This window comes from Asparagus officinalis, chromosome 10 (assembly GCF_001876935.1).
Source record: "Asparagus officinalis chromosome 10, Aspof.V1, whole genome shotgun sequence".
In the NCBI taxonomy this organism is placed as follows: Eukaryota; Viridiplantae; Streptophyta; class Magnoliopsida; order Asparagales; family Asparagaceae; genus Asparagus; species Asparagus officinalis.
In genome coordinates this window covers 5,662,192-5,689,121 of record NC_033803.1, presented here as the reverse complement: position 1 = coordinate 5,689,121, position 26,930 = coordinate 5,662,192, and the positions used below count along the sequence as shown (strand labels likewise).

At 36.5% G+C, this 26,930-nt stretch overlaps 1 protein-coding gene across 2 annotated transcripts in view; it reads left to right on the top strand.

Annotated features, from left to right (window-relative positions):
- LOC109825174 overlaps nucleotides 604-26,930 on the top strand; it is a 31,324-nt gene continuing 4,997 nt past the window's right edge. The window contains exons 1-18 of one of the 2 annotated variants that reach the window (XM_020391940.1): nucleotides 610-891; nucleotides 978-1,053; nucleotides 1,498-1,575; nucleotides 1,667-1,726; nucleotides 1,827-1,931; nucleotides 5,075-5,185; nucleotides 7,659-7,700; nucleotides 8,282-8,395; nucleotides 8,483-8,658; nucleotides 11,367-11,500; nucleotides 11,628-11,743; nucleotides 11,867-11,909; nucleotides 12,012-12,103; nucleotides 13,755-13,803; nucleotides 14,494-14,564; nucleotides 15,542-15,661; nucleotides 15,764-15,876; nucleotides 21,692-21,737. In XM_020391940.1, the coding sequence (XP_020247529.1) occupies nucleotides 728-891; nucleotides 978-1,053; nucleotides 1,498-1,575; nucleotides 1,667-1,726; nucleotides 1,827-1,931; nucleotides 5,075-5,185; nucleotides 7,659-7,700; nucleotides 8,282-8,395; nucleotides 8,483-8,658; nucleotides 11,367-11,500; nucleotides 11,628-11,743; nucleotides 11,867-11,909; nucleotides 12,012-12,103; nucleotides 13,755-13,803; nucleotides 14,494-14,564; nucleotides 15,542-15,661; nucleotides 15,764-15,876; nucleotides 21,692-21,737 (1,710 nt within the window). In that variant the 5' untranslated portion in view covers nucleotides 610-727. Of the gene's footprint in view, nucleotides 892-977; nucleotides 1,054-1,497; nucleotides 1,576-1,666; nucleotides 1,727-1,826; nucleotides 1,932-5,074; nucleotides 5,186-7,658; nucleotides 7,701-8,281; nucleotides 8,396-8,482; nucleotides 8,659-11,366; nucleotides 11,501-11,627; nucleotides 11,744-11,866; nucleotides 11,910-12,011; nucleotides 12,104-13,754; nucleotides 13,804-14,211; nucleotides 14,352-14,493; nucleotides 14,565-15,541; nucleotides 15,662-15,763; nucleotides 15,877-21,691; nucleotides 21,738-26,930 lie in introns of those variants that run through there. The other variant, XM_020391941.1, reaches the window with a different exon arrangement.

Below are 26,930 nucleotides of genomic sequence, written 5' to 3'. Positions count from 1 at the left end.
GCGAGTTTAAAGGGTATTTTTGGGGTTTTAGATAAAATTTAATTAGAAGACGGTTGACTGAAATAAAAATCTACTTTAAACACAGTTTACATATAAATTAAAAATAAAAAATGTTTTTATAAAATGATCATATTTTAAAGTTGGTTTCCAGGGCAAAACGCTAAAAAATAATAATAATATAGAACACTTCGTTAGGAAATATTTGTGATTGTAATTTAATTTACGTACATGGTGATACTTAATACACTGACATCTTACACGTAAGGGGCGGCTCTGTGCAGCTGGCAAACTTCTATTATGAACAAACCAACAGCGATTAACTGCTGAAAGATTAAGATCAGACCCTCGATAATAGCGAAACATTATCATCTTAATCATAAGAGATTAATGTGTATCATTATCATAGGAGGAGATTTTCTCATCGACGTCTATGTGACACAATCCTCACCATCCTTATAAAGTAGGAGAAAAAGTGTGAGACGGTGGAGATTTGTGTTTACTTTATGAGGATGGTGGGGATCGTGACAAACGACAAAGAAGAAAATTTCTCGTATGACAATGATATCCATTAATCTCTGATCATAATTAGCAAATATCTATAGGGGTCATCCAACGACTTCTTGCTACAGAACGAAACCACGAAGCATCGCTCTCCCTTCTCTCCAATTTCATCATCAGAATCAAAATTCTATCTTCCCATTTCAAGAAACCTTGTGTTTACTCGAAAATGCGCGATCCTTTTGATACTCAACCGAATCTCGTCCAATCGAGCCGCCACTCCCCCGGCGAATTTGCGCCTCCGGCGACGGCGGCGATGCAACCGGGGACTGTATTCACGGTCGGAAACGGCGATGCTGGATTTTGGAACCCTAGCTCGGATTCATCGATCAGGTCAGACTCGAATTAGGCCTTGTTTACCGCTAATTGTTGAGGTTCTGTGTTTTATTTGTTCGATTGAAGTGTTTATTGTTTGGTAGGCATCATTTGCAAAGGGAATCTGATAGAAAAGACAGAATTGAAGAGAATAATTTGGCGATGGATCCAGAGCTCACGGTAATGGTTATTGAAAAATTTGGTTTTTTAAGGTAGTTGCAATATTAATATCCTAATGTTTGATTTTTTTTAACACTCTTTAACTTTGGTAACTTCTCTTACACCAAATTTCAGTCATTTATGGTTCGGAAAGCGAAGAAATTGATTAATTTAATGGGTCAGAATTATGAACTGTGGTTCAGGGTAAAACTTCAGGGCATTGAATTTGAAAATCGACGGAGCTTTAGGGTGTTAAGTGCAATTAACCCTTTTTTGGATACTGTTCTTGTTTGGGGTTGTTAATTTGAGCTTTAGGGTGTTAAGTGCAATTAACCCTTTTTTGGATACTGTTCTTGTTTGGGGTTGTTAATTTGTCTCTTCAAGTTATTGGACGTGCAATTAACCCTTTTTTGGATACTGTTCTTGTTTGGGGTTGTTAATTTGTCTCTTCAAGTTATTGGACAGGAACTTCAAACGAGGTCACGGTTACAAGAAGAGGAAATTATGATGCTTCGTAAACAAATTGCTGATGCATGTGAACAAGTATGGATTTGACATGAACTCAGAATTTTCCACTTATACATATAATTGGAGAATATTGGTCTTCAACTTCTTTTTTTGTTATTAATTCTAGGAGCTACAGCTTTTGAAGGAAAAACATGTGTTAGAGAGGCGGCTATCTGATTTACGAATGGTTTTGTGTGCTTTATCAAGAATATATCTTCATGTATTTTGATAATATTCCTTGTGTTCCTTCTGAAGTGATGTGTGTTTTTATATTCTTTGGGAAACAGGCACTCGATGAAAAACAGGAAGATGCCATAGAGGATGTTTTGAAGGACCTCAGCCACAGAAAAGTGTGTATCCAAAAAAACATGAGGCTGGCTCATGATTTACAAGTATGGTATTTTGACAACAAACATTAGCAAAATACAGCCTTTACATATGACTTAGGATTTCATATGCATATCTTTAATCTATTCTTCGCAGTTACAGCCCACCATGCGTTCATTGTCAGCATGATCCAAAATTTTCAATAACACTACCTGGTTGAAATTAGATTTTCCATAAAAAACATCTATCTCATGAAAACAAAGTTTAGGGATCTCTCTCTCTGTTTTTTTTTAAAAGAAGAAAGATGGGATCTGAAAACAGACCCCAGCCACCAACATTGATACTATAACATGTCTGGATACAAAATTGTTATTATCATCTGACAGCATTTTTCTCCCCTGCTGGGCATGTATACAAAATATGTACAATAAAAAAACTAGTTTAGGGATTTCTTGCATTTAAGTTATGTGGAGACTAGGTGATGAACAATCCAGATGCAGAATTTTGGTTATCTGTACCTTGGGATAATCCAGATATATACCTCCTTATATGTTTTTAAGAACTGAATCATGAAAACACCCTGTGATTGCTGTATTAGATTAAAAATGAAATGGCACAAAAGAAATCCTACGATTATATATTGTCTGTGATCATTTGCTTAAACTGTCAGTGGCACCACATCTCCAACATTTCTTTAATACAATGTTTAATTTTGAAAAATGCTTTAGTAAATGCCAGATGGTGAAGCATGTGGTTCTCAGGTCTCTAGGAAAGCATAAGTTGATCAATCTTCAAAGTAACAAGTCATTCTGCTCATGTAGGCTTAGCAAGCTTATATGTTTGAGATCATATTGAATTATGAAATAGATTCTTATAGTATTTTTTCTAATCATTTTTCTTATATTTCCTGGAGACTATTTAAATAATTGATCTTTTCTGATGTATGATATGACAAGAGGTTATTTGGCTTTGAGTACGGAAATCTTCTAACAAAACCTAGTGGACCATCTAACAAAAATAATATATACAATACCTACCTGTCTTCTGTTCGTTTACATTCTAGGTACTATTTTGTTGTCTGTACCTATGGAGAAGCTTGCATGTATCTATGACATTTTGAAGTGTGCTGTTTTCTGTATATCTATATCCGTGGATCATAAATAAAGTGCATATTCATGTTTTCTATATATGTATAATCAGTGGATCATAAATAAAGTGCATATCCATGAATCAAAACTATAAAATATTACTAAAACCATTGACTTTTTTAAAATGAAAAATCAGAAACGGTTTCCTTTTTTTGTGAGTTTTCATACTTCTTTTTTTTGCATGACGAGTATTTGATATGTGTGGCATCTGGAGTGGTCATATTTAAGGCTTAACAATTTTACTCTACAAAAGCCAAAAGTTACAACCCCCTCATTTTCATTCGATAAATAAATTTGCAAGGCATTTGGTAATGAGACTCATGCTCACAAAACAAACATCAAAACCATCTATATTGCCGTCTGCCAACCGAAAAATTGGGAAAAGTTCTCTGCAACTCATTCTGTGCAGAATGGTGGAAGTAACTCCCTGCAAAGTGGATTCCTTATGATCCATTAACAATTTGAATTTTTTGTCTCTACCTGGCCTTACAGATATTAATATGCGATCAAGATTCTGGTACTTGGTTGAAGAATGTGGTAAGACTGTAAACCTATGTTACTTGGGTACTTCTAGTCTGAAGCCGTACCCATACCCATACTCAAAACTCCTTGGACACTCCTTGCATACATGCAAACATTTATTCGGGCATGCACTCAATTATATAATACATGTTTTAATTTAAAACCATTGCCATCCATTTTCTGAACATATGTCCTTTACTTCACATCCACTTCCTGAAATTCGTTTAACATAATCAGGTTCCCCGAAGTATGATTTTGAAGGGTCATTTGGATGTTTAGTTCAAAAAAAAAACATAAAAAATGCTATAGAAATTTTAATTTTAATCCTTGTTCTCATTTAAATTATTAATTCCAATATATACTTTATATGCGTTTATAAATATTTATATAGTCGAATCCTATACCCTATATTTTACAAATGTGCCGTGTCTTGTACCCATAACGATACCCGTACCCATGAAACATAGCTATAAACCCACTCTGACATGGATGCAATGTGATTATTTATTCTCAACTTGGCTTGTCCTTGTCTTGATTGGCCTTCTTTTCTGATTCTGCTCTTATAACTTGTAATTTCTAAGATCTTCTTGATATGGATCCCATCTTTGTGTTGTGCAATTGTTCATCTAATTGTTTTAAATATCCCTTATGTGCCCAATATATCGCCTGATATATCCTTTTACAAGGCTTGCCACAACCGATATGGTCTCTAAACATCTTTCGGCTCTTTTTGCTTATTTTGGGCAATACATCCTCGATATAGCTGATATATCAGTCCATATGTTGGCCGATATATCCTATTATATGGTTTGCCGCAAAACAATTGTACATCATTTAGCAATTTGTGGGTGAGAAAACATGATTTTCCCCTTATATCAAATGATATTTTGGCCTAAAAAACCAGACAAAATGTTGCAACGTTGATTGTACTCTTGTTTATTTGAGGAGATTGATCACTGATCCAAAACACATATTGTTTACATTTTGTATGCTTAGATTTCATTAAGTATGTTGAGATTATATTTTTAGTGCATTATATTGTACATGCAAACATCTATGATTGCATTTCAATATTTACCGTATGTCCCCCATATTTCCCTGATATCCGCAATTTGACATGAATTTTGGCCATCCGATATTTCCCTCATATCCGATTTTAAAATCTTGTCTGATATCCAACCTCGTATAAACAAAACATGTAGTTTCATTATTTCCTGGTACATTACAGGAAGAGCCATTCAGTAGTTATATCTTGTGGCAACTGTAACCCTTATCTGAAAGCTGTAGAGACAAAACATGTAGTTTCATTATTTTCTGGTACATTACAGGGAGAGCCATGCTTCAATATTCTTATTTTGCAAGCTGTAGAAAAACCCTGTTGTTGCTCTTCTGCTCTTTGTTTTATTTTATGAAAGGTGTATGTATTCTTTGAGTTGCATGAAACTTTTAGACAGTGTGAAACTTTTTGACAGTGGGTTATATGGTTATATGCCTAACTTTTTAGTGTCTTACCAGTTTATTTTATCATTGATCTTCAGGTTGCAGAGGAGGAGGCATATGTTTTCACTTCTTCATTGCTGAGCTTATTAGCCGAATATAATATTCGCCTCCCTTTGTTGAATGCCTCGGCAATTACTAGTAGTACAAAGGCAAGATCTGTTTGTATACTGAAAATTATACACTTTTATTAGTTTGTCCGAGGATTATGTTATCTTTAATATTTCTTTTTGGCTCATGTCAGTTCCATTAGAAAGGAGACGAAGGTTTTCAGGTTGTTTCGGAATTTCATATTTTATGTTAAACCTCACACTTCTGCAATTCATCTTGAGAGTATAAATTAAAAAGTTCAGAAAATTGCAACTCTGTTTAAATTGTCTCCTTTGCAGTTTTTTCACTGTCTTTTTAAACACAACATATTCTAGTATTTAAGTGTTAATTTTCTTACTGAAGAGGCAGTGGCTGAATTCCCTTAATTGCTCTGTCTCAATTGATACTTTCTCTACAAAGTATTTTTGATGTAGGACGCTTAACAGACAATTTCATAGAGGATTCGGACAATCATAAGCTAAATACAGATTTATACGTATGATTGACTTCTGCAAAGAAACAATCATATCTTTCAACCCAGAAGGCGGATTCTGACATATTATATATGTAAATCGTCTATCTCGACGAGATGGAGCCAACTAGATTGTCAGATTTTTAAAATCTCATCAGTAATATCCAGTTTTGGTTGAAATCCGAAAAAATCAGCTTTTAGTTTATTTTTAGTAATAAAGTTGGAGTCTATTTAGATTAGAAAATAAATTCAATATTAGAGTCAAATTAGATTAGGAAACAAATTCAATTTTGATTCATGATTTGTTTCCTCTATTATAGGGAGTTTTTTTAGGGTAGAATTTGATAATTTTTATTTTTTTGTAATTCTAGTCTTACTAGGAGTCTTGTTTATTTTTCTATTTAAGACGAATCATGTAACCCTAAAGAGTAATATCTTTTCATTAATAAAATTTCTCTTTTAATATTTCTTCATGGATTCGGAGTTCGTTGTTAGTGGATTCAGAGAACACCCTTGGTGGATTCCGAGGTTTTACTTCCGCGCTGCGTTAATTTTCCATGTGCACTAGAGACCAATAAGGGTATTATTGGAGGAAATTGTTGTTCACCAATAGCTTATGATTTTCCTAGAGCTGTGGACATGTAGTGGGGCCGCATAAGACAGATGTGATCATTGCTGATATCATGCAGTTAACATAGGCAAATAGTCAGAAGAATTCAGTAGTTGGCCTCAAAGTTTGAGAGAGTTTTAGCTTGTTGCATCTCATGTGGGGTGATATATTTTCAAAATTCTGTGTATTTCATATGATAACTTTGTAAAATACCCAATTTATGTAAATCACAAGTAATAATAATTACAGGCCAGTTTGTTGGAGAAAGGTTTGCTCTTTCAGCATAGTTAAATTGTTGACCCTTTAGTGGTTTATGAAAAAAATGAAGCATTTGAATTGGGTGACTGAATTTTTGAAATTGAGTTTGTTACTTGAATTTAAATATGCAAAACCATAGGTGAATATGGTCAAGAATACTTGGTTATATTAATCTGTACATGTTATATTTGCGAGTAAATATTAAAAACCTAATGCCGAGAGGGCTTCTGTTTGAAAGTAAGATAGAAGGTACAATAGAAGTTTTATATGTAGGATAGAGATCTGTAAAGATATTAAAATTAATATGTTACATATGCAACTACTTAAATGTGGTGTGTATAAGGGGAAAAACATGGTGGAAGAAACGATGGTGTGAGGCAATGAGTCGTTTGGTGCCGTGTTATTGTAACCTATAGATGGTAAAAGTAAGGTGAATAATTCCCACCTTCTCCCTTAGGAAGAAGAATTATTTCAAGTGTGTTAATAAAAGGCTTGAATCCATGATCTCTGCTATCATTAGCAAGTGCTTTATCAGCACCCAGTTCCTGTTAACTATCTATGTATAAAGTGATACTGTTAGTCTCTGAGGTTATATCAGCACCCAGTTCCTGTTAACTATCTATGTATAAAGTGATACTGTTATTCTCTCAGGTTATCTTACTGGAAGTCATTTGTCTGCTTCAATTCAATTATAAACTGTCGATAATTTTGTTATTCTTTTCATATTTTAATATCTACTTATTCAGGTTATCTTACTGGAAGTCATTTGTCTGCTTCAAGTGCTTTATCAGCACCCAGTTCCTGTTAACTATCTATGTATAAAGTGATACTGTTAGTCTCTGAGGTTATATCAGCACCCAGTTCCTGTTAACTGTCTATGTATAAAGTGATACTGTTATTCTCTCAGGTTATCTTACTGGAAGTCATTTGTCTGCTTCAATTCAATTATAAACTGTCGATAATTTTGTTATTCTTTTCATATTTTAATATCTACTTATTCAGTTAGTGAACGACCTAAGTTTCTTTTGCTAAATCTTTAAATATTTCATATTCTAGTTGTAAGGTTTGAGCATCTTTATCCATGGATTTCATAGAATGTATAACTTGTTTGTTGGCATGCTATTTCATTTGGCAACAATGACGTTTGTCAAACACTTCTAGAAAGAAAATGACGTAATCTTATTTGCATTTTCAGCGTCTATATCAGAATTTGGATTGGAAAATCAGATCTTTCGATGTAAGTCTACTGTCCTCACTTTATTTACCATTCATGAACTACTGACACAGATCTCTGTTTTAGGTTGCCACACACCGTGACTATTAGTATTATGACCACCTTAGTAAATTTCTTCTGAGTCTGCATCTAGGTTTTGCAACAAAGATGCCTTGTTTTGTTAATAGAATGTGTTGATATGATTTAGGTCTTTGGCTTGCGCTCTCTCTTCTCCAATAGTCTAGGAAGAGAATATCCTATTTATAAGTTATAACATAGTTACCATTAATGTCATTAAAAAATTAACATTTATCATAAAGACAAAATCAGGGGATGGTAATGATATTCAGTCTAGAGCAGTGTTGATTATAACTCAATTCTCCAGATCAAAACACTTATTACTGATGAAAGTGATCCAAAGAGCTAGTAAGCAAACATAATTAAAATTTTTTACTGAACTATACAGTGGTTATGTAGAGCAGAGAAGGCTAGTGCTGAGGGATAAGATTATGAATTTTTTAGTTAGGAGAAAAAGTAGAACACAGCTCTTTGAGAGGAGCCTCTGTGGCATTCAGTAGAATTTAACAATTTGCATGTCTCTGCAGGCTAGTTTGGATCAGGGGCAGCGCCTATTAGGAAATCAGCCCGGTGATTTAATAGCAAATATTGATCGACAGCCTCCAAAATTTTCGCAAATTCAACTATCGCAACCTCACCTGGTAATATCTGCATAATCTACTATAACATCATTACGGTCATTCTCTGCATAAAAAAGAGAATTTAACATATTGATGTTCTATCCGTAGGATTCAGGAATGAGAAATTTACACCAATACAATCATCATCCAGTCAATCTCCATGTAGAGTCGGCACCTGATCAATCAAGACTTACCGGAAACTATGACATGATGGATATGAAGGGAGTAAAAGCTGGTACAAACCCTGATTTGCAGTATAGGGAGTTTCCTTCAAACACCTATAGGTTAGTACTTCTGCTTTAATCAGTTAATTCTGTATATTGATAGCCGACATTAATTCTTTGAGTTGATTAGAACTGTCTTTTTTTTTTAATTATCAACAGGATGTACTATTGACTATACATTGAGACAATTTTTAGTTGCTTTGGCGCTTTTAATATAAGCTATTGATGATAAAGGAGGCACACAACTGCCTGGATTTATTTAAACCTTGCCATGTTTGTGTACGGCTTTTGGAAGCTGGGTTCCTTTGTGTCTTCAAAACATTTTGGGGCTCATGGGGTGGTTTCGGGAATGGGAGAAGAGGGTTGCTTTAGGAGTTTGTAGAACCAATTGGCAGAAATCAAACTGACCACTGGCTATGTCGTCAAACTATTGAAATGTTGATCCAGGATGATGTTGTGGATTTCCCTCTCAAGTCCTATGCATCTAAAGTCGAATCACTATCTTGTCATTACCACTCTCCTTGCTGCTCTATCCAGTGAAGCTTCTCGGCTTATAAATCTTGCTGATTATGTTCTGCAGATCACTTTTATAAATCCTTGAACGTGATAACCACTATTAATGTGTTGCTTTGATGAATGTAGTTAGGACATCAACGATGAAAAGTGCTGTTATATTTCTGAAGCAGTATATGCAGCCAATCTCTTGAATATTTCATCACAGATTCATCTTTGATTTGTAATTTTTTTAGACATTCTTGTCTCACTTATTAACCTTTCTCATCTTATTCTCCGTGCCTATCTTCATAAATGGTATGAGAATCATAAATGGTTTGAAAAACATGCAAATTTTTAGTGCACGAGGCATTAGTATGCACTGGTAAGCTACAAGCTGCAATTATCACATGAAACGGGAGAAACTTACCTATATTTTGTGAAAGATTGTTGTGTCTATTGTAGGGCACCCCCACCAGTGACAACAAAGATAGGGTTTCGCGGCAAACACCAATATCTGTAACATGAAAAGCCTTTGCCTCCAAAGTTTGGAGCTAGCGACGCTATCCTTTTTCTCCATTTAACTAAGTTCAAGTCCAGTGTTCAATTAAAAATTGCCATGCCCTTTTTAAGTGTCTCCTTTATGTCCTGTACAATCCGTATTTTGCACTAGTTATAGGCAAAGGCACCTATCTAAATGCATCAGTGTTTGCCTCTTCACCTTCCTGGAGAGGCATCTTACTGTCAGCCACCACATATTCTCAACTATGTTATGGCTTGCAATGGCTACATTGAATGGTTTTCTTGGCTGTCAGTTTATCCTGAAGTTGAAATCCCCACACCTTTTGCTATTCTCAAGGATCACTCAGCTTTAGTCAATCTAGCAATGGAACTCCTTGAGAGCTTACTTCTTTGGGTGCTGCAAAATCACGTCCCACCTTAATCTTCTCAATTCTAGTGGCCTAGAACATTGTCTTCGGGAAGTTGATAAAAGTGGCCAGTTCACCAAAAGCTCACCCTAAAGGTTTCTTGGGGAATCGTTTGCCTTGTGTCTTGTGCACCATATGATCCGCAAGGCATCCGCTGCACACAATCAATCTACAAATGTAGTTTGCAGTCCTCGACAAACTTTCAATAGGAAGCAATCTCTGTGTGAGAGGAGTGGGCATCTATGCAGAGTATATTTCTCCTCCATCTGCCAACCATCTGTTCCTTGAACCTCCCTTCCCCATGTTAGGCCTTGGATTCGCACATATGCCAGTCATTCTGTTATCTCCCTGACCTCATCCACTCCAGAACTTTGGGGAATTTGGAGTGTAGCGACTCTTAAGCAAGCCAAATTTCTAGGACCAACATGTATTGGATATTTTATGGTTAGCTGGATGGAAAGACCTGAACTACTTCTCTTTAGTGGATCATGGATAATCGCATTGCCTTATGGAAATACAGGCTGTACCACGACAATCACTTCTGTGAGTGCTCCGACTACCTTTCTGTACTCTGATTCTTGGCCTTGCGGCCTCTGTAATCCCCTTATCATGTATTATTTTATTGCTTAATAGTATGGGTATTTTTTTCTCCATTTGTCATAAAAAGAAAGTTCATTCTGTGTACTGTCATCTCTGATGTGCTCTCTCTTCTAACTGGCACATTATTCAATCCATAAATGAAGGAGAGAAAGCATTTCACTCTCCATATTTTGTTTTCTTACTGTAAGGCTTATTTGACAATTTGTAAAATGCAGTGGACGATCATGTAAGGTAAGTCGAGTATGAAATACAGGTCATAATGCGATGATTGTTATCTAATTAAATTTGTTTCATATTTTATCACCGATTTTTAATAATGGGCCAGAATGTTCTATCATGATCCCCACGTGTTCTGAGAATGACATATTAGTATCTGTTATCTTAAAACTGTGAGGCATCATGACCAATGAGAAGTATAACTCATGTGTACTTGCAATAATTCGAATGAGTAAGCTACTTGTCATCCTGAATTTTCCTTTGTTCCATCAATTGGATGTTAAAGGGCACAAGTATAAAGATTTGCTTCTGTTGGTTAGTGGAGTAATGCAGCAGCAGCAACAACTTAGATTTTACTGTAAATCTCTTGTGGCTAGTTATATTGTGAATCTCTCTCTTCAGTTATGTTAAGGGTCAGATACCCCAATGGATATCTACGATTCCTCTCATGGTACCGGAATGATGAGATCTGTTGATTTTCTAGAGTGGATTAGTTTCTTTCCGTGACACTTATAAGCCATTCCATCTCAGGGGACCTGGAGGTAATGCTGTTCCTAATTTCCGAGAGGATAGCAACTCTGATGCCGTAAACAGAAGAGAAGCAGCTGAACCCCAGTTTTATATCCCCACACCACATGAAGGACAAACATCTCCTGGTTCAGAAGGTAATGTAAGGCAAAAACTAATGTGAATAGATGTCTCATTACCTTGTCCTAAAAGATGATCGTTGGTACTTACTGTCCAAGAAAAAAAAATCTCATATCAACTGATAAGCAGTACTTTTTTTAACAGGTGAGGTATCTTTACCCGGTATTGAGGGATTTCAAATCATTGGTGATGCTAAACCAGGAAATACTCTGAGAGCATGTGGCTTTCCCACAAATGGAACATCCCTTTGCATCTTCCAGGTATTTGACTTATTAAGTTATTATTATTTTCTGTTCTTTTAATGTGTGTTCTTTAGCCGTCCTTTCTTCATGTGGATTATGTTGTACTCCATATACTAATAACACTAATACATCAATTTTTAGTGGGTTCGTCACTTTGAAAATGGAACCAGGCAGTCAATAGAAGGTAAGTTGTAAGTGTTTTATGAGATAGTTATTTTAAGGTACTGAATTTGTTTTTCTAAGAAAACTATTGTTCATTTTCTTGGAAATTCTTTATTCAATCCAGGAGCCACGGTGCCAGATTACGTCGTAACTGCCGATGATGTTGACACCTTTCTTGCTGTGGACTGCACACCAATGGATGACAGTGGTCGTCAGGTTGCTTCAGGAGCTATATCAATTCTTTTTGGAATTATTCCTTAGATCAATTCTTGCATGTTCTTCATTTATGCTTTAATAGTCTGCTTTAATAGTCCTATTATACTTTGCTTATGCTTCTATTTATGCATGCACTGCACCATACATATTTGTAGTGTAAAGTAGAGGTTGCACCTTTTAGTGTTTCTAAGCCTGATTTATGCATACACATTTTCGTTAGTTGCTATCTCCAGCACATTGTGTGCTCCATGAGTCCATCTACAGAAGTTCTGCTGCAATATGAAATGTTATGCTACTGTTGAAGTCAAATCCAGATATATTCGAATGCGCTGATAACCATCTAAGCTGGCCTAGAATCTCCCCTAGTCTAACTCATGAAAGCTTACAATCTGGATTTCTCGTCTTATTGGGAAATGGTTTGGATGCTGAGAGGAAAAAGCCTCACCCAGTTAGTGATCTGGAATGAACATAGAGGTGATGGAAATTCTGATTCATGAGTGGAAGGGACGAGCAATGGTGGGTGAGCAAGTGGGCACCGGGGCTAATGGAAGTGAATTATATGAGTGGAAGGAACTATATAGTGTGGCAATAGCGGTACATATGAGGTGCGGTTGAAAGCTAAGGTAATACAGCTGCTGGTGCAGAGAGCCATGGAAGCCTATGTTTACTCTTAGGATGCAGATGAGAACCTCTATTGCTACATAGTAGCTTGAGGTACGAGGTGAGTTCAGAATCAGCCATCTCATTGATCTAAATAAGCATAGTCTTAGTTTCTAGTTTTATGATTGTCCTAGAAGTCAGTGAATAGTCATATAAATTGACAGAACATGACCTGACAATTGCTGACCTCATATGAGCATGATGTGTTTCCCGTCAGTCCGTCACCTGGAACAAATGCTCAGGGACACTTACGCTTTGTGCCGAAATTGATCCATAACATGATGAGCCATTCTATGGTTATGTCAAAGTTGGTCTCATGCAAATATCTCCTGGTAATCAAGACAATCATAAATATTATGTACTACCTTCTGCAAATAGTTGACAAGATTTCTGATATTGCATCTACTAGTATATGGTTTGTTATGTCATAATGCTTTTCCTTCTTCAATCTTAGAGAAATTTTATAGAAACGCTCTTTTATAAATATCTACTTGTCCCCATCCTTTTGCTTGTTGCACATTTAGGAACATATCCTACGAAGCATTAGTTTTATGATGCCATTTGATATCCTTATTCAAGTATTTATATTGATTTTTTCTCTCTGAAGTATAAGTACCGATTTCCAGCATAGACCAAGGAAACAAATATTTTGAACCACACTAATTCAATACGCCAGTTAAAATTCATGGAAAATGATAGTTAGGTATTCAATATTATAGTCAAGATCTGGTTTACCAGATCCAAAGTATCACTTGCACTAAATTGATCAGCTAGATCTTTTGCGATTATCTCTCTCTCTACGATTACAGCTCTAATGCTTCCCCTATTCCCCAGGGAGCTGTTATTATGTGATTGTATTTTGCTTTCTGTATTCAGTTTACAATTACCTTACTATCTTGATGTGATATTGTTTGGGTGATTTCAGGGTTCTAGTTTTTTTTAATTATTATCAAGATATACAAATTTTAATCTAGTTATTTTCTTACTGTAGGGGGAACTGGTTCGTCTTTTTGCCAACAATCAGAACAAAATAACATGTGGTAAGATTTTGTAGCTGTAAAAACTCTTTTTGTCTAATTTGAAAATCTGAAGACCTCTATTTGGTGATTTAATTTTCATTCGTGTGCTTGAATTTTTTTCTTTTCTGTTTCATTAGAAGCTCTTGCTTTCTTTCAATTACCATGTTTCCGAATAATTAGAAAAAAAAAACTGCAGTCTAATCTTCTTACTTGTTTTCATAGTAGAGATATGTTCTCCAATCAAATTAGGGCTTCTGTCTTCTTTTCCTCTATCTTTGTATAAGTTTCCATGCACAAAACTATCTTTAACTTGTTTTACTTGTGGGAAAGGTTTCAAGCATCCTATTGTTCGGAGGTCTTAGACACCAGAAACGTTGAGTAAGTCTGTTAAGGAAAAACTAATAGAAACTTGAAAACATTTTATTCCAGGACCTGACTATACTTTATGTATACACATATACTTCATATTAAGTGAAGAGGCAACCGTAATAAAGAAGAACGTAAACTCTGTGTGGGTGGGCGGATGGGTGGAGGTGGGTGGCTGTTTGTTGGACTATAAGATGAAGCCTGTAAGTTGACTGCAAATTATCTTGAGCTGGACAGGAAATCATTGTAGTTTTTTTGTTTGAACTTAGTAATCATATTTCTGATGTAAATGTGGTTGTTTGGGTATACTGGGCATGACCATCTAATTACCTAGCATTTTTACAGATCCTGACGTGCAGCACGAGATTGGCACTTTTATTTCTGCAGGGAGAGCAGTATTTACAGTTTTCTTGTTGGTAGGTGGTGTTCAACCTTCTTTTTTTTTGTCCTTCCCCGTTATGATTTTGATATGTGCATTAACAAGGTAACTTGAATAGCACCTGACAGAATCTTCATTTTTTGGCTCTAACTACAAGCTATATCATGTTAATGTTCACATTAATAATAGTAATGAGGTTTTCTTATGCTTACATAATGAGAAGTAATACTGGTGCTCTATGTGCTAACTAGGTCTGTGGCATATGCTTCATGTAGACAGTATGAATGTTAAAACATGCTTCTTTGGTTGCCATAGTGGATAGAAACATCTCATGTGCATGAGTTTTTTCCCTGACTAATCCTTTAGCAGTTGAGCCACATTCATGAGGTCAAAGGGTATAGTTGAGTCGGTTCGTTCATATTTTACCTATTACCTTGTCTATGAGGAGCTCCTTATTTTATTCTATGTGTGTAATCTTGAGACATAATCCTGTCATATTTTGAGAACAGTGTTTCATATTGCTGATGAGTGTTGACCCAGGACAGGCGTGTGGACCTAACTCATATTTCCATGGATTGTGAATTTGTATTTGGAGTTCTCAAAAGATGCAGATTGAAAGCAGATACTTCATCATAATTATGTCCCATAAGATTGTCTATGACTATATTACAAATTATGAACTTAGTGGCTTTTCATGCAAGTCTATGGTAGAAGAAATTATTCAATTTTTTCTCTAGTTCTCATATAGCTTCTTCATTAACATACCTCCAATTTAATGCAATTGCTTTATTTTTGGAACCATCACATTGTCCCCAGGCACACTACTTTAGATCTTTTCAGAGCCATGAAGTGACAAATAGGCTGCTTCCTTTTCTCTAAATTTATCAATTTTATCCAAAAACTAAATTGATTGCACTAAATGATTATTCATGTTTCTTTTCATGCCTACATAAGATCTTAATTTTTTTTGACATCCTGCCTCTCAAGACTAGTTAAACATGGTTTCTCTATCAGATGGATTCTTCAGAGTCATGGGAGCAGGCGCTTCTTATTCTGAAACAAACTGGCTATCAAATTAGAGTCAACAGTACGGACCAAGTGATAATGGAGGAAAAATATTCACCTGACTTCTATGTATGTTTTCCTGCTCGTTATATTTTTGGCATTCTTCTCTTATTGTAACTGAAGATTTTTATCATGGCAGATCAAGTAAATGGCTAACTTTTACATGCACAGGTCAAAGTTCCAAATGGACAGTCAACCCAATTTGTGTTAATGTGCTCCGACGGATCGATTCTACCGTTCAGCACAAGCAGAACAGTGCAAGCATACAACACAGATGATATTCGGTTAGACATCTCATGGAAATTTCTTTAAGAATACACTTATGCTTTTCATTTTTTTAATTAGGAAGAGTGAGTGAGGTACTGATGTCTTTCTTTTCCTTTTCCAAATTATATATTATTAAATAAATATTTTCACAATGAGAAATCTACAGAGTATTTAGCATGGACACTTCAAAGTGACTCCATTATCCATGCCCACACATGCTGCACACTGTTGACTGCCCTGACTCTCGGATTGTAGCCATATTCTTAAGAACAAAAAAGATAGTGTAGTAAGCAAGTTGAAGCTGTATTGGCATATGGACGCTTCATAGAACAAAGCCAGACCTAAGCCATGACTAAACTAGTACGCATAAAAAATACCATCAGGACCAGTTTGCCATACTAACATAGCAACAGCTTTGTGGGGCATTAAGTTTGACACTGAACTAGAATTCCATGTTTCTGTTTTTAGCTTAATTTCTTAATGGGATTTTTGCATATATTCTCCTCAAATCTTCTATATTTGCAAATTTACCCCCAAATATTGATTTTTGCAAATTTACTCCCATTTTCCAACATTGGACTTTTCTACCCACACTTGTTGTGTTAAGGAACACACCTTATATATAGCCTGAAATTCTGTTAGATTGCTGAAAAGTTATTAATTTTGACTAATATACCTTTTCTTATTTATTTTTTCCTATGTTTCTAATTACAAAAAACCAATATCTCCTCTCCATCCTTATAACCCAACTGGTTTAACCCATTGCCCTCCCCCTCGTCACTGTTACTCTCCTTAATACCCTCTACTTGTTCCTCATCTCTTGTTGAAATATTTGACATTGTGCAAATAAAATCCCTTGGTAAACAAATGACAAGGATGAACTCAGTTGTCACTAGGGTTTAATACCCTCTCGAAATTTTGATCTTTTCCTTTTTGCTATTTGAAGCATTGGTAGTTCTTTTGATAACAAACATAAGTTGCTTGTTGATTTGTAATTTGTTAAAAATTCATCAACGTATGATACCTCTAGCGCCATTGTTCCTTAAGCTTGAGCTCCACAAAAACCTAAAGCGAATGTCGAAAGGAATTGAGCATTGTGATCGCTATGTGCAATTGCAAAGGCAACAATGGCAAGGAGACGAAAGTAACGCAGCGCAGAAGTAAAAACCTCGGAATCCACAAAGAACGTTCTCCGAATCTACGAAGAACTTAGAATCCATGAAGAAAATATTAAAGAGGAATTTTATTGATAAAAAGATATTAATGTTCTTTAGGGTTACACGACTCTTCTTAAATAAAAAAATAAGTAACTAGTAAGACTAGAATTATAAAGAAATAGAAAATATCTAATTTTATCGTAAAAAGAGGAAACAAATCATGAATCAAAATTGAATTTGTTTCCTAATCTAATTTGACTCTAATATTGAATTTATAATCATGAATCAAAATTGAATTTGTTTCCTAATCTAATTTGACTCTAATATTGAATTTATTTTCTAATCTAAATAGACTCCAACTTTATTTGACTCTAATATTGAATTTATTTTCTAATCTAAATAGACTCCAACTTTATTACTAAAAATAAACTAACAGCTGATTATTTTCAGATTTCAGTCAAAACTAGGTATTACTGATGAGATTTTAAATCTGATAATCTGGTTGGTTCCGTTTCGTCGAGATAGGCGATTTACTTTACATATATAATATGTCAGAATCTGCCTTTCAGGTTAGAAGATATGATTGTTTATTTGCGAAAGTCAATAATACGTATATATCTATATTTAGCTTTTGATTGTCCGAAGCCTTCATGAAATTGTCCGTTAAGCGTCCTACATCAGTCTCCCCTTGTTGAAAGAAGCTCGACCCTGAGCTTATATTTGTTAGAATACTAGCTTCATTGATAAATAAATTTCTTCTTTTGCAACGATCAGCATCTGCTTTATACTTAGTGATTTTCTCCATCTGTTGTCTAACCTCTTCGGCTAGGGCTTCTTCTGAATCAAAATTTTGAAGAAATCTTTCACACACCATGTTTACATGACTAGTAGCATGTAGATCTGCAGCTGACTTGAAAAACTCATCAAAATAGGTTCTATGTTGCTTTTCATATTCCAGTGCTGAAAGTATCATCAAAATCTTCTTAAAATTATTCACAATTTTTGCTTCCAGAGAAGAAAATTCTTCCTCATAGTCCATACACAATTCTTTCATCTCATTTGCCTCGAGCCCTCCACCAAATAACTCACACATATCATCAATTGTCTCACTCTCTAATTTATCCTTCTACGCTATCGGGACAATATTATTATTTGTACATCACTCACGATATCATACAGAATATCCGTCTTTATTAACATATCACTATCAACGTCAGGAACCTCAGAATAAATCTTGATGGTGGCAGAATCTTCCTTTTCGGTGGTGAGTATCTCGTTGTCTCCCACTAGAATAACCTTCTCCTTAGTAATCTCTGTTGTAAATGCCTTATGATTCTATGATTGACATAATTGATGAAGTTTTTGTTGTTGCTTCTTCGGTGCTCTTCACAAATCCAGACTCCTTCTCAGAGATGAATTGAGGTTCTTTAACTAATTTGATAATTCTCTAAAAACATCTATGATGAAAGATCTTTGTCATTCTGCTCAAGTTATCGCTCCACCTTCTTCGCTAGACTGACCGTGTCGACTAAGATAAAAGAATCTTTAAAAGGCATCTGATATTGTTTGTAGTTAGAAGGTAAGAAACGGTCTCTCAATAATTTCTTCATCTTTACCCATGTTCAAACAGGATCCTTCCCTTGATGGTATCGATTTATCAATACTTCATCCCATTATACAGATGCTTTTCCTTTAAATCTGTAAACTACTAATTTAACTTTTCAATCTTCTGGGATTATCTCATATTCAAAATACTTATCCACTTCATTAATTCAATCAGAAAAATCATCAACATGAAGCTTTTCATTGAACGATGATAACTTTAATATTCTAGCGCTATAATTGCCTTGTTGTCAGCAGTCTGTGCGATCATAACCGCAGCATGGCTTCATAGTCATCGCTAATGTTAAATTCGTCCTGTAGAGTCACATCACGTCGTTGGCGACCATCAACGCGATTTTGAACTCCTACCGTGTTCAGACGTTCCATTGCCGACGCAAGTTGATCTATGGTAGTTTTAATTTGATTAACATCGGTCTTTAACTCATCGAACTTAGTTCGAGAAATAGGGACTTCGTCGCCTGCTATCGGATCAGAAAAATAAGTCTCTGGTACCAATTAACGCAGCGCGGAAGTAAAAATCTCGGAATCCACCAATGGTTGTTCTCTGAATCCACAAAGAACGATCTTTGAATCCATGAAGAATTTCGAATCCACGAAGAAAATATTAAAAAAGAATTTTATTGATAAAAAATATTAATATTCTTTGGGGTTACATGACTCTTTTTAAATAGAAAATAAATAGAACTCCTAGTAAGACTAGAATTACAAAGAAATAGAAAGTATCAAATTCTATCGTAAAAATATTCCCTATAATAGAGGAAACAAATCATGAATTAAAATTGAATTTGTTTCCTTATCTAATTTGACTCTAATGTTGAAGTTATTTCCTAATCTAAGTAGACTCCAACTTTATTACTTAAAATAAACTAATAACTGATTATTTTTCGGATTCAGCTAAAACTGGGTATTACTGATGAGATTTTAAAAATCTGACAATCTAGTTGACTCCGTCTCATCGAGATAGGTGATTTAGATATATAATATTTCAGGATCCGTCTTCCAAGTTAGGAGATATGATTGTTTCTTTGCGGAAGCCAATACTTATAAATCTGTATCTAGCTCGTGATTGTCCGAATCCTCCATAAAATTGTCTGTTAAGTATCCTACATCAGGACGCGAGCTTGGAATGGAGCGAGGCTGCTAACTAAGACATCACAAGGTGTTTAAACGAGAGGACAGCAACAATGCCTTTTATTTATTGAGAGCATTGCAGATCAAGAGGCTATAAAATAAAAGTTGAAGCCCTCATGTATGGGCATAGAAGAAAATGATGGATCCAAGAGATGAGCGTAGATGTTGCTCTCAAAAAGTTAACTTGAAAGAGGAGAGGGCGGGGGGCAAAATCCACTGTTAGAAACTTAACACTGTTATGTGTGGGGGTGTTAAGTGTCAGGGGGGTGGAAAATTACAATGTTGGAGAATTAGGGAGGAAATTTACAAACATCAAGATTTAAGTGGTAAATTTGCAAATATGAAGGATTTGGGGGGTTTATATGTTTATATGCAAAACCTCTTTCTTGATTTCTTTTTAAAATTTGAAGGTTTTGTCCTTTCTTTTCTGGTGGGGGCGACAGAACTTACATTGCAAACGTGTAGGAGAAATCTTACTTGGAGAATGGGTCCAATAAGCTTATTGAGAACTCCATGATGACTTATCTTTTCGATAATCTGCATTATTTGTCTTAAACGACAGTATCAAATTAGTCAAAGAATGAGATATCAAGTGGTGTCTAAAACTTGTGTTTTACTTTTGGAAAAACATGTCCTTTTAGCTACATCAAGTTTGACCTTAATTAGATGCATGAGTGATATCAGTAATAGATGGAGATGAATGATGTTGATCATGCAGAGGATGCACTATGGAATCCTTATAAAAGCTTATTTTTAGACCTAGCTCTCTTAGGAAAATATTCATATACATATGCACATATACATGTATGCATGCCCTGTGTAAATATATATGTATAATAATACGTGCGTGCGTCTGTCTTGAAGATCACTCATCTCTTAGTTTTAGATTCATATAAGTAATAGATGAAGATGAATGATGTTGTATCGTCCAGAGTATGCATCACTGTGGTTCCTTAAAAAAAGCTTTTTTTAGAACTAACTCTCTTAGGAAAATCTTCATATACCTATGCACAGATACATGCATATGCATGCATACCTATGTAAATATATATGTACGTAAATGCACGCGCGCATATGTGGATGTGGGCATGTGGTGTGGGTGTGTTACAAACAGAAGGTAGATATATAGATAGAGGTAGATAAAGGTAGAAATAGACTTGGGCCTTTGGGAGGGATTCGAATCTAAATGCTTCCCACTAGAATTTGATGTTAGGAAATAAGTATAGATTGAGAAATGTGGGTCCTTTGGCAACTTTAGTCCTTCACATTGGAATTCAATTTAGGGTATTTATTTATATTACCTACTTCCTTGATGTTGATTTGTGTCATTTAATGTACCCAAAAAATAAAAATTCAATTATTTAAAAAAAATCGTAGGGGTTGAGCATGCATAAATGCAGAGTGGGAACATATTTAACCTAGAGTTATATGTCAGGACATAAAATTTGCTATCAACATTTTGTCTTAACCTATATACTTAAAAACTCTCACAAATAAAATTTGTTACATTTCAAATATTCTACACCACAGAGGAAGAATCCTTAAAGTTTGCTAGATTTCATTTATCCTACACCATAGAGGAAAAAGCCTTATCCAACCATGTATTTATGTTACTTAATGCATAAATTAGTACATTGTAGAATGCTGGCTATTCATAGTTTATCTCAATCTTACTCATTGCTGATGTTGACAAATTTAGCTAAAGTTGAATTTTCACATTTCATATGACTAAATTGGAAGGTAGTTGGTCAATCGGTTTTCCCTTCTACAAATTAATACAGTATACCCCACTTGCCAAAATAAAGTTACCGAATGTATTCTAATAAGCGGCAATGTTGGCAATGTGTTGTATTATTTTTCTTTCCTTTATATCCTCTGGCCTTTGCGTGTATATCTGATACCATGTGATAAAATTTTGCAGATTACGGGATATTATTGTGTTGACCTTGAGACACTTCCAGGCCAAGGTACATACTTTTGTAACTAAATCGATAGGATCTTTTATACCTCAAGCTAATATGAACCTTCATGGATAACCATCATTTACAGTGTTAAATTAAGTAGTAGGTTAAGTATTGGGTATTGGGTTAATAGAACGTTACCCATTAACCTTAACCCTATTGTATGGCTATATATATCTCTCTTATGATCTCAATAAAGATGGATTAGGGTTTTATCTATTTCTACATGGTATCAGAGAAAGGTTCCCTCCCAAACCCTAGCCGCCGCCCTTATCTCCCAAAACCCTAACCGCCCGATTGCTATATAAGAAGCATGGGCATACTCGCATTTCTGCTTTCTCTGATGCTGGCTATGCAGGAGATATGGGAGACCGAAAGTCAACCTCAGGTTTCTGTACTTTTATTGGAGGTAATCTTGTCACTTGGAGAAGCAAGAAACAAGATGTAGTATCATGGTCTAGTGCAGAGGCCGGATATAGAGCAATAGCTCACACTGCTTGTGAGATGGTGTTGTTACGAAAGTTTATGACAAAACTTGGTTTTGTTCAACCTGGACCCATGCCTATGCATTGTGACAACCAATCTGCCATTTACATTGCACAGAATCCTGTATTTCATGAGAGGACAAAACATATTGAAGTTGACTGCAATTTTGTCAGAGATGCTTGGGAGAAGAAGATAGTATCTCTCATATTCACTCCGTCCTCACAACAACTTGCTGATATTCTTACCAAGGCTACATCTTCAAAGGTGTTCTCTACTATATGTGACAAGCTGGGCATGATAGATATATATGCTCCAGCTTGAGGGGGAGTGTTAAATTAAGTAGTAGGTTAAGTATTGGGTATTGGGTTAATAGAACGTTACCCATTAACCTTAACCCTATTGTATGGCTATATATATCTCTCTTATGATCTCAATAAAGATGGATTAGGGTTTTATCTATTTCTACATACAGGAATTAAGTTAAGATAGATCATACATGACAAAAACATTTTTTTCCTATTCTGAAAATTGGACTTGAACACCACTATTATTTGCACTTTACTAATAAAATTATTAGTTACCATCAAAGCTTAGGTGGACAGAGTGATGAAAAAGAAATTATAGGATGTTGGGGAGAAACCCCTATGCCGAGATCCAACCAAATAGCCGAGAGAGATGAACAAACACACCAAACAATAGCACAAATACAATAACACCAGTTTTAACGTGGTTCGGCGAGATGCCTACGTCCACGGGGCAAGGAGGGGGGAGTTTTCACTATTAAAAATCAAGGGGATACAACTAGGGTTACAAATCTCTCATAAACCCTTAACAAATCATCTCTTGATCTCACCAATTGCTCCTAGAATAGAAGCCCAAAGAAAACCCTATCAATATGCTCAAAACCCCTTGCTTTTCCAAACCCTAGAAACAAGTTTGGGTATTTATACAACTCCCAAACGAAACGGGTCTGAAACCCAGATTCTGCCCAAACCGCTTCGGCGGTCGAGAAACCTCTGCGCCAAAAGTAGTCTTGGGGACTACAATTAAGTTGAATGGTACTAACTATCTGCTCTCGGCACAAGCTTTCCGGATCTTCATTGGCGCTCAGAGCAAACTGCCTTATCTTCTGGCATCTCCACCACCACCATCTGATCCCACCTACAACTCATGGCTCTCCTCTGATTACTGTGTTATGACTTGGCTTCTCAACAGTTTGGATGCACAGATCAGTAGCAGTGTTATGTTTTTAACCACTGCAAAGGAAATGTGGGACAGCCTGAAGATTATGTACGGGAATGAGAAGAATGTTTCCCGTGTTTTTGAGATTTATGAGAGACTATTTGCGATCAAACAGGGCGATAAGACAGTTCCAGAAACAGTTTGGATGCACAGATCAGTAGCAGTGTTATGTTTTTAACCACTGCAAAGGAAATGTGGGACAGCCTGAAGATTATGTACGGGAATGAGAAGAATGTTTCCCGTGTTTTTGAGATTTATGAGAGACTATTTGCGATCAAACAGGGCGATAAGACAGTTCCAGAGTTCTTTGGTGAGTTGAAGGGACTGATAGACGAACTAGAAATGCATCAGCCTGCAGTAGCTGATGCGGCGACATTGTTGGGGTATCGCCGCGATCTGGCTGTCTCCAAGTTTCTTTCTGGACTGCACCCTAATTTACAGTCTCAGGTACGGGGACAAATATTGGGTGGCGATTCGATTCCCTCCCTGACTGCTACATTCTCCAGAGTCATGCAGGTCTCTACTGGTGTTACTTCTGCTACTAATGCACCTTCTCCACATTCAGTGGATCAGTCTGCCATGTTCTCTAGTCGAGGCAGAGGCCGCGGTCGTGGTCGTGGTCGTGGTCGTGAGTCTGTGGGAGGACGTGGCTCCTTTAGTGGGCGACATGGTGATAGGGGTTCACGTCAGTGTAGTCACTGTGGGAGGACCAATCATATTTCTGAGAAGTGCTGGGAGAAGTTTGGCCGTCCTCAATGGGCCCAAGTGGCCGATGCCGAGTCGACTCGTTCACCTGTTTCTACTACTACTCCTAATAATCTAGCTACTACTATTCCTACTGTTCAGATCTCTCAGGCAGATTATGAGAGGTTACGTCAGCTAGAGCTCTCTCAAAACAGTCATTCGGCTACTCATGCATCCTCTTCAGGTATGGATGCTTACATAGCTTCTCCTCATGAACCATGGGTACTAGATTCTGGAGCCTCATCCCATATGACAGGTATAAAGGATCGCTTTGACACTTTATTTTTTTCTGATAAGTTTCCCTCTATTCGCATCGCTGATGGTACACTTTCTCCAGTTCTTGGTGCTGGAGTAGTTCATGCTACTTCCTCTTTGAAACTCACTGATGTGTTATATGCTCCTAAATTCCCTGTTAGCTTATTATCCATTAGCAAGTTTACAAAGCACAATAACTGTAAAGTCACCTTCTTTCCTTCTTATTGTGTTTTTCAGGACCTAGCAACTGGGAGGACGATTGGTTCGGGGCATGAGAGAGGCGGTATGTACTATTTGGACGACAGTGTGCCGGGTGCTGGTCTTGTTGCAGCACAGCCTGATTCTACCTTACTATGGCACTGGCGTCTGGGTCATCCTTCACTTCAAAAACTTAAATCAGTAGTTACTGTTCAGTCTTCTCTTTCTTCTTTAGGTTGTGAGTCATGTGAACTGGGTAAGCACCATCGTGCTTCTTTTCAGAGTCGTGTCGATAAACGCAGTAGTTTTGCGTTTGAGTTAGTTCATTCTGATGTCTGGGGTCCTTGTCGTGTTCCCTCTGTGAAGGGCTATCGATATTTCATTATTTTTGTTGATGATTTCTCTCGCATGACTTGGCTATATTTGTTGAAAGAGAGGTCTGAAGTCCAGCATGTTATTGAATTTTTTTATAATGAAATAAAAACCCAGTTCTCTACTTCTGTTCATATTCTTCGTACTGATAATGCTTTGGAATATATGAAAAATGACGTTTCAAAATTTTGTGCTCTTAATGGTATTATTCATCAAACTTCATGCTCTCACACTTCACAACAAAATGGAGTTGCTGAGAGGAAGCATAGACATATTCTCGATGTTGCTAGAACACTGATGATACATATGAATATTCCAAAGTACTTGTGGTCGGATGCTGTCCTCACTGCCTGTTATTTGATTAATCGCATGCCTTCCTCTGTTCTTGATGGTTTGATACCATTCCACTGTCTTTATCCTGCTAAAAAACGTTTTTCTGTGATTCCTCGAGTTTTTGGTTGTACGTGTTTTGTTCAGGATTTGACTGCTGGTTTGGATAAATTGTCTCCTAGGTCCATTAAGTGTGTGTTTGTTGGATACTCACGTACTCAAAAAGGGTATAGGTGCTATCATCCAAACACCAGGAGATATTTTGTTTCTGCTGATGTTACCTTTTTTGAGTCTGTCCCATATTTTTCCTCTGGTTCCACTACCTCTGTCAGTCCACAGGTGCCACTACCTTCTACGGCTCCCACTACTATTCCGATATCTGCTCCTGTGGCTACTGCACCAAAGCCTCTACTGACATACTCTCGCCGTCCTAAAGTACATACACCTGTCTCTGCTCCTGCTGACTCTTCTTCTCCAGCTGCAGGTCCATCTCATGTCGAGCCTCATATCTCTTCTGACTTAGATGTTCCTATTGCTCTTCGTAAAGGTAAACGGTCTTGCCCAAAATATCCTATCTCTCTTTTTGTCTCTTATGACCGTCTCACCTCATCATTTCGTCAGTTTGCTTTGTCATTGTCCACTATATCTTTACCCAGGTCACATGAGGAAGCTTTGTTAGTACCCGCCTGGAAACAGGCTATGGATGAGGAGATGAATGCACTGCTTTCTAGAGGGACTTGGGATTTGGTCTCTCTACCTGCTGGAGCGACTGTGGTTGGCTGCAGATGGGTGTATACCTTGAAATATCGTCCTGATGGGTCTGTTGATAGATATAAAGCTCGCCTGGTTGCTAAAGGATATACCCAGACATATGGTATTGACTATTTTGAAACCTTTTCTCCCGTTGCTCGTCTCAACTCCATCAGAATTCTTTTCTCTCTGGCTGTTAATATGGATTGGGCGATGCACCAACTAGATGTGAAGAATGCTTTCCTTTATGGTGATTTGGACGAGGAGGTTTATATGGAGCAACCTCCTGGGTATGTTGCTCAGGGGGAGAATCTTATCTGCAGGCTGAGAAAGGCCATCTATGGGTTAAAGCAGAGTCCTCGAGCTTGGTTTGATAAGTTCAGCAAGGTTATTTCTAATGTTGGTTTCCAACGTTGTCAGTCTAATCACTCTGTCTTTCTTCGACGCACAACAACTGGTTTGGTTATTTTAGCCGTATATGTTGATGATATTCTGCTGACTGGGAGTGACTATGTTGCCTTAGCTGAGACTAAGGAGTATCTAAACCGTCATTTTGTCACTAAGGACATGGGAAAGCCAAAGTATTTTCTTGGGATTGAAGTTACATATAAAAAACATGGCATGCTGTTGTCCCAAAGGAAATATGTGCTAGATTTACTAGAAGAAGCAGGTCTCTTGGAATGCAAACCTGCAAGCACTCCAATGGAGGCAAATGTTGATTTGTGGCGTGATGATACCTCTCTACTAGATGATGCTGCACGATATAGGAGACTAATTGGGAAACTAATATATTTGACAGTTACCAGATCTGATATTACTTTT